Raw genomic sequence first — 7500 nt, 5'->3', positions numbered from 1 at the left:
GAGCGGTCATTGTTCAGAGCGGTCAGTGTTCAGCCGGTCAGTGTTCAGCCGGTCAGTGTTCAGAGCGGTCAGTGTTCAGCTTGTCAGTGTTCAGCCGGTCAGTGTTCAGAGCGGTCAGTGTTCAGACGGTCATTGTTCAGAGCGGTCAGTGTTCAGAGCGGTCCTTGTTCAGAGCGGTCAGTGTTCAGAGAGGTCAGTGTTCAGCCGGTCAGTGTTCAACCGGTCAGTGTTCAGCCGGTCAGTGTTCAGAGTGGTCAGTGTTCATAGCGGTCAGTGTTCAGAGCGGTCATTGTTCAGAGCGGTCAGTGTTCAGAGCGGTCATTGTTCAGAGCGGTCAGTGTTCAGACGGTCAGTGTTCAGAGAGGTCAGTGTTCAGCCGGTCAGTGTTCAGACGGTCAGTGTTCAGAGAGGTCAGTGTTCAGAGCGGTCAGTGTTCAGACAATCATTGTTCAGAGCGGTCAGTGTTCAGAGCGGTCAGTGTTCAGACGGTCAGTGTTCAGAGCGGTCAGTGTTCAGAGAGGTCAGTGTTCAGACGGTCAGTGTTCAGACGGTCAGTGATCAGACGGTCAGTGTTCAGAGCGGTCAGTGATCAGACGGTCAATGCTCAGACGGTCAATGCTCAGACGGTCAATGTTCAGAGCGGTCAGTGTTCAGAGAGGTCAGTGTTCAGATGGTCAGTGATCAGACGGTCAGTGTTCAGAGCGGTCAGTGTTCAGACGGTCAGTGTTCAGACGATCATTGTTCAGAGCGGTCAGTGTTCAGACGGTCATTGTTCAGACGGTCATTGTTCAGAGCGGTCAGTGTTCAGGCGGTCAGTGTTCAGAGCGGTCAGTGTTCAGACGGTCAGTGTTCAGAGAGGTCAGTGTTCAGAGAGGTCAGTGTTCAGACGGTCAGTGATCAGAGCGGTCAGTGTTCAGACGGTCAGTGTTCAGACGGTCAGTGTTCAGCCGGTCAGTGTTCAGACGGTCAGTGTTCAGAGAGGTCAGTGTTCAGAGAGGTCAGTGTTCAGACGGTCAGTGTTCAGCCGGTCATTTTTCAGAGCGGTCAGTGTTCAGAGAGGTCAGTGTTCAGCCGGTCAGTGTTCAGCCGGTCATTGTTCAGAGCGGTCAGTGTTCAGAGAGGTCAGTGTTCAGAGCGGTCAGTGTTCAGAGCGGTCAGTGTTCAGACGGTCAGTGTTCAGACGGTCATTGTTCAGAGCGGTCAGTGTTCAGAGAGGTCAGTGTTCAGACGGTCAGTGTTCAGCCGGTAATTTTTCAGAGAGGTCAGTGTTCAGACGGTCAGTGTTCAGAGCGGTCAGTGTTCAGAGCGGTCAGTGTTCAGACGGTCAGTGTTCAGCCGGTCAGTGTTCAGCCGGTCATTGTTCAGAGCGGTCAGTGATCAGAGAGGTCAGTGTTCAGACGGTCAGTGTTCAGCCGGTCATTTTTCAGAGAGGTCAGTGTTCAGACGGTCAGTGTTCAGAGCGGTCAGTGTTCAGCCGGTCATTGTTCAGCCGGTCATTGTTCAGAGCGGTCAGTGTTCAGATGGTCAGTGTTCAGCCGGTCAGTGTTCAGAGCGGTCAGTGTTCAGAGCGGTCATTGTTCAGAGCGGTCAGTGTTCAGACGGTCAGTGTTCAGCCGGTCAGTGTTCAGAGCGGTCAGTGTTCAGAGAGGTCAGTGTTCAGAGCGGTCAGTGTTCAGAGCGGTCAGTGTTCAGAGCGGTCAGTGTTCAGCCGGTCAGTGTTCAGAGCGGTCAGTGTTCAGAGAGGTCAGTGTTCAGAGAGGTCAGTGTTCAGAGCGGTCAGTGTTAAGCCGGTCAGTGTTCAGAGTGGTCAGTGTTCAGAGAGGTCAGTGTTCAGAGAGGTCAGTGTTCAGAGTGGCCAGTGTTCAGCCGGTCAGTGTTCAGAGCGGTCAGTGTTCAGAGAGGTCAGTGTTCAGCCGGTCAGTGTTCAGCCGGTCAGTGTTCAGCCGGTCAGTGTTCAGAGCGGTCAGTGTTCAGCTTGTCAGTGTTCAGCCGGTCAGTGTTCAGAGCGGTCAGTGTTCAGAGCGGTCAGTGTTCAGCCGGTCAGTGTTCAGAGCGGTCAGTGTTCAGCCGGTCAGTGTTCAGAGTGGTCAGTGTTCATAGCGGTCAGTGTTCAGAGCGGTCATTGTTCAGAGCGGTCAGTGTTCAGAGCGGTCATTGTTCAGAGCGGTCAGTGTTCAGACGGTCAGTGTTCAGAGAGGTCAGTGTTCAGCTGGTCAGTGTTCAGACGGTCAGTGTTCAGAGAGGTCAGTGTTCAGAGCGGTCAGTGTTCAGACAATCATTGTTCAGAGCGGTCAGTGTTCAGAGCGGTCAGTGTTCAGAGCGGTCAGTGTTCAGACGGTCAGTGTTCAGAGCGGTCAGTGTTCAGAGAGGTCAGTGTTCAGACGGTCAGTGTTCAGACGGTCAGTGATCAGACGGTCAGTGTTCAGAGCGGTCAGTGATCAGACGGTCAATGCTCAGACGGTCAATGCTCAGACGGTCAATGTTCAGAGCGGTCAGTGTTCAGAGAGGTCAGTGTTCAGACGGTCAGTGATCAGACGGTCAGTGTTCAGAGCGGTCAGTGTTCAGACGGTCAGTGTTCAGACGGTCATTGTTCAGACGGTCATTGTTCAGAGCGGTCAGTGTTCAGGCGGTCAGTGTTCAGAGCGGTCAGTGTTCAGACGGTCAGTGTTCAGAGAGGTCAGTGTTCAGAGAGGTCAGTGTTCAGACGGTCAGTGATCAGAGCGGTCAGTGTTCAGACGGTCAGTGTTCAGATGGTCAGTGTTCAGCCGGTCAGTGTTCAGACGGTCAGTGTTCAGAGAGGTCAGTGTTCAGAGAGGTCAGTGTTCAGACGGTCAGTGTTCAGCCGGTCATTTTTCAGAGCGGTCAGTGTTCAGAGAGGTCAGTGTTCAGCCGGTCAGTGTTCAGCCGGTCATTGTTCAGAGCGGTCAGTGTTCAGAGAGGTCAGTGTTCAGAGCGGTCAGTGTTCAGAGCGGTCAGTGTTCAGACGGTCAGTGTTCAGACGGTCATTGTTCAGAGCGGTCAGTGTTCAGAGAGGTCAGTGTTCAGACGGTCAGTGTTCAGCCGGTCATTTTTCAGAGAGGTCAGTGTTCAGACGGTCAGTGTTCAGAGCGGTCAGTGTTCAGAGCGGTCAGTGTTCAGACGGTCAGTGTTCAGCCGGTCAGTGTTCAGCCGGTCATTGTTCAGAGCGGTCAGTGTTCAGAGAGGTCAGTGTTCAGACGGTCAGTGTTCAGCCGGTCATTTTTCAGAGAGGTCAGTGTTCAGACGGTCAGTGTTCAGAGCGGTCAGTGTTCAGCCGGTCATTGTTCAGCCGGTCATTGTTCAGAGCGGTCAGTGTTCAGATGGTCAGTGTTCAGCCGGTCAGTGTTCAGAGCGGTCATTGTTCAGAGCGGTCAGTGTTCAGACGGTCAGTGTTCAGCCGGTCAGTGTTCAGAGCGGTCAGTGTTCAGAGAGGTCAGTGTTCAGAGCGGTCAGTGTTCAGAGCGGTCAGTGTTCAGAGCGGTCAGTGTTCAGCCGGTCAGTGTTCAGAGCGGTCAGTGTTCAGAGAGGTCAGTGTTCAGAGAGGTCAGTGTTCAGAGCGGTCAGTGTTAAGCCGATCAGTGTTCAGAGCGGTCATTGTTCAGAGAGGTCAGTGTTCAGAGAGGTCAGTGTTCAGAGTGGCCAGTGTTCAGCCGGTCAGTGTTCAGAGCGGTCAGTGTTCAGCCGGTCAGTGTTCAGCCGGTCAGTGTTCAGCCGGTCAGTGTTCAGCCGGTCAGTGTTCAGCTTGTCAGTGTTCAGCCGGTCAGTGTTCAGAGCGGTCAGTGTTCAGAGCGGTCAGTGTTCAGCCGGTCAGTGTTCAGAGCGGTCAGTGTTGAGCCGGTCAGTGTTCAGAGCGGTCAGTGTTCAGACGGTCAGTGTTCAGACGGTCAGTGTTCAGAGCGGTCAGTGTTCAGCCGGTCAGTGTTCAGAGAGGTCAGTGTTCAGAGCGGTCAGTGTTCAGACGGTCAGTGTTCAGAGCGGTCAGTGTTCAGAGAGGTCAGTGTTCAGCCGGTCAGTGTTCAGACGGTCAGTGTTCAGAGAGGTCAGTGTTCAGAGCGGTCAGTGTTCAGCTGGTCAGTGTTCAGCCGGTCAGTGTTCAGAGAGGTCAGTGTTCAGAGAGGTCAGTGTTCAGCCGGTCAGTGTTCAGAGCGGTCAGTGTTCAGCCGGTCAGTGTTCAGAGAGGTCAGTGTTCAGCCGGTCAGTGTTCAGAGCGGTCAGTGTTCAGCCGGTCAGTGTTCAGAGAGGTCAGTGTTCAGAGCGGTCAGTGTTCAGAGAGGTCAGTGTTCAGAGCGGTCAGTGTTCAGCTGGTCAGTGTTCAGCCGGTCAGTGTTCAGAGCGGTCAGTGTTCAGAGAGGTCAGTGTTCAGAGAGGTCAGTGTTCAGAGCGGTCAGTGTTCAGCCGGTCAGTGTTGTGTGCTGTAGACGCACCATAGAGCTGCTGCTCTCGTCTCCAGGAACAGGAGGAAGAGGTTTACGGGAAACTGTGAGGAAGAGAGAACAAGGAGTCAGCGCTTCAAACAGCACAGAATCAATGATCACAGGAACTGAGGTCTCGCACTAATGTGCCCTGTTGAGTAAATCTGGCCCGTTATTTGTGTGTGTTGTGCATTGATTTAGAGACCCCAGCGGAGATGAATCCCAGATGAATCCCAGAAGAATCCCAGAAGAATCCCAGATGGACTCTTACCGTATCCGAACAGGTTGTAGCCCTCGCATCCGGGCGCCAGTTTATCCACCTGACCGCAGCACAGCCAGCCGCCCTCCTGCCAGAACTGAGGGTGGAACTTGGCTGCGATCTGGGCGTTATTCTTAATCTCTGAGGACACACACACATCATTAATGCACAGCCTTCAGTGACGTCACTGGAGTGTATTATATTAAAGTGTAAACTCTGGAAGGATTGTGTACCGCATTCATTCATGGGGTCCCTCGTGTGTGTCAGTTCTGTGTTGAGTGTGTCTTATTTATACGCAGTGCACTAATACACACATGGAGTACAGTATGAAGGGTTAACCCATGAGACACTCACTGACCTTCCTTGATGTTCTGGACCCAGATGCTCCGACTCTCATTACTGGGAGCAAAAATATACAGCGTGGTGGAGTCATGAACGACCTGAGGAGAGGCAGAGTGTGTGTTTACACAGCTTGTGTCTTATGCTTTCCTAGAGCAAAGAACATTTTAATAACCTTTATTTTTAACAGTGTAATATTTTTACACAGTCGTTTATCAAAAAGATTTGGTGCAACTTTCACCAATATTAAGGGTATAGGGGTTGATTTCCGACACAGCCCTGCTCTTAAAGGGTCATGAAACCCTAAACCACATGTGTTGAACATCATAGCTGAAAGTCAATGTTACCCTCTGTTAGTTCTGAATGTGGGAGAAAACTAGTTCATTTTAAACCTTAATTATTCATGAGTCTGCGTTGCTTAATTTTTCACGGGTCTGCGTGTCCTTATCCAATGAGAAGACGCGTTGCTTAATTATTTATGAGTCTGCATGTCCTTATCCAATGAGAAGACGCGTTGCTTAATAATTCATGAATCTGCGTGTCCTTATCCAATGACAAGACGCGTTGCTTAATTATTAATGAGTGTGTGTCCTTATCCAATGAGAAGACGCGTTGTTTAATTATTCATGAATCTGCGTGTCCTTATCCAATGAGAAGACGCGTTGCTTAATTATTCATGAGTGTGTGTTCTTATCCAATAAGAAGACACGTTGCTTAATTATTCATGAATCTGCGTGTCCTTATCCAATGAGAAGACGCGTTGCTTAATTATTCATGAGTGTGTGTTCTTATCCAATGAGAATACATGTTGCTTAATTATTCATGAGTCTGCGTGTCCTAATCCAATGAGAAGACGCATTGCTTAAAGGGTTAGTTCACCCAAAAATGAAAATTCTGTCATTAATGACTGACCCTCATGTCGTTGGACACCCGTAAGACCTCATCTTCAGACACAAATGAAGATATTTTAGTGTAAATCTGATGGCTCTGAAAGGCCTCCATTGGCACAATGCACTTTACACTCTCAAGACCCTTAAAAGGCACTAAAGACGTCATTACATAGTCCATCTCACTACAGATACAATAACTTTATGAATCGGCGAGAATAGTTTTTGTGCGCAAAAAAAACCCTAAATAACAACTTATATAGTGATGACGATTTCAAAACACGGCCTCATGAAGCTTCGAAGCGTTATAAGTCAGTGAGTCGATTCAGCAGTTTGGATCGCCAAATTTCAGCAGTTTGGCGGTTTGACACGCGATCCGAATCATGAATCGACTCACTGACTCATAACGCTTCAAAGCTTCATGAGGCCGTGTTTTGAAATCGTCATCACTATATAAGTCGTTATTTAGGGTTTTTTTGCGCACAAAAACTTTTCTCGCCGATTCATAAAGTTATTGTAGAGCCGCTGTAGTGAGATGGACTTTGTAACGACGTCTTTAGTGTCTTTTATGGGTCTTGAGAGTGTAAAGTGCATTGTGCCAATGGAGGGCTTTCAGAGCCATCAGATTTACACTAAAATATCTTCATTTGTGTCTGAAGATGAACGGAGGTCTTACGGGTGTCGAACGACATGAGGGTAAGTAATTAATGACAGAATTTTCATTTTTGGGTGAACTAACCCTTTAATTATTCATGAATCTGCGTGTCCTTATCCAATGAGAAGACATGTTGCTTAATTATTCATGAATGCGTGTCCTTATCCAATGAGAAGACATGTTGCTTAATTATTCATGAGTCTGGGTGTCCTTATCCAATGAGAAGACATGTTGCTTAATTATTCATGAGTCTGCGTGTCCCTATCCAATTAAAAAAGACGCATTTCTTAATTATTCATGAGTCTGGGTGTCCTTATCCAATGAGAAGACATGTTGCTTAATATTCATGAATGCGTGTCCTTATCCAATGAGAAGACGCATTACTTAATTATTCATGAGTCTGCGTGTCCTTATCCAATGAGAAGACATGTTGCTTAATTATTCATGAGTCTGCGCGTCCTTATCCAATTAGAAGACGAGTTGCTTAATTATTCATGAGTCTCCGTGTCCTTATCCAATGAGAAGACATGTTGCTTAATTATTCATGAGTCTGCGTGTCCTAATCCAATGAGAAGACGCATTACTTAATTATTCATGAGTCTGCGTGTCCTTATCCAATCAGAAGACGACTCGCTTAATTATTCATGAGTCTGTGTCCTTATCCAATGAGAAGACATGTTGCTTAATTATTCATGAGTCTGCGCATCCTTATCCAATTAGAAGACGAGTTGCTTAATTATTCATGAGTCTGTGTCCTTATCCAATGAGAAGACATGTTGCTTAATTATTCATGAGTCTGCGTGTCCTTATCCAATGAGGAGACGCATTAGTTAATTATTCATGAGTCTGCGTGTCCTTATCCTATGAGAACACGCGTTGCTTAATTATTCATGAGTCAGCGTGTCCTTATCCAATGAGAAGACATGTTGC

The 7500-nt window shown here is 48.5% G+C and overlaps 1 protein-coding gene across 1 annotated transcript in view; it reads right to left on the bottom strand.

The window, feature by feature from the left end:
• The window catches only part of tec (tec protein tyrosine kinase), a 29042-nt gene that overhangs the window by 18830 nt on the left and 2712 nt on the right, over positions 1-7500 (bottom strand). The window contains exons 3-5 of the mRNA XM_079802654.1: positions 5048-5129; positions 4702-4830; positions 4443-4495 (exon numbers count right to left, since the gene is read on the bottom strand). Of these exons, the coding sequence (XP_079658780.1) occupies positions 4443-4495; positions 4702-4830; positions 5048-5129 (264 nt within the window). The remainder of the gene's footprint in view (positions 1-4442; positions 4496-4701; positions 4831-5047; positions 5130-7500) is intronic.

The sequence above is a fragment of the Gobio gobio genome, assembly GCF_949357685.1.
Source record: "Gobio gobio genome assembly, chromosome: 21".
In the NCBI taxonomy this organism is placed as follows: domain Eukaryota; kingdom Metazoa; phylum Chordata; class Actinopteri; order Cypriniformes; family Gobionidae; genus Gobio; species Gobio gobio.
Note: the sequence above shows the minus strand (reverse complement) of the source record. Positions and strands in the feature narration are given on the sequence as shown.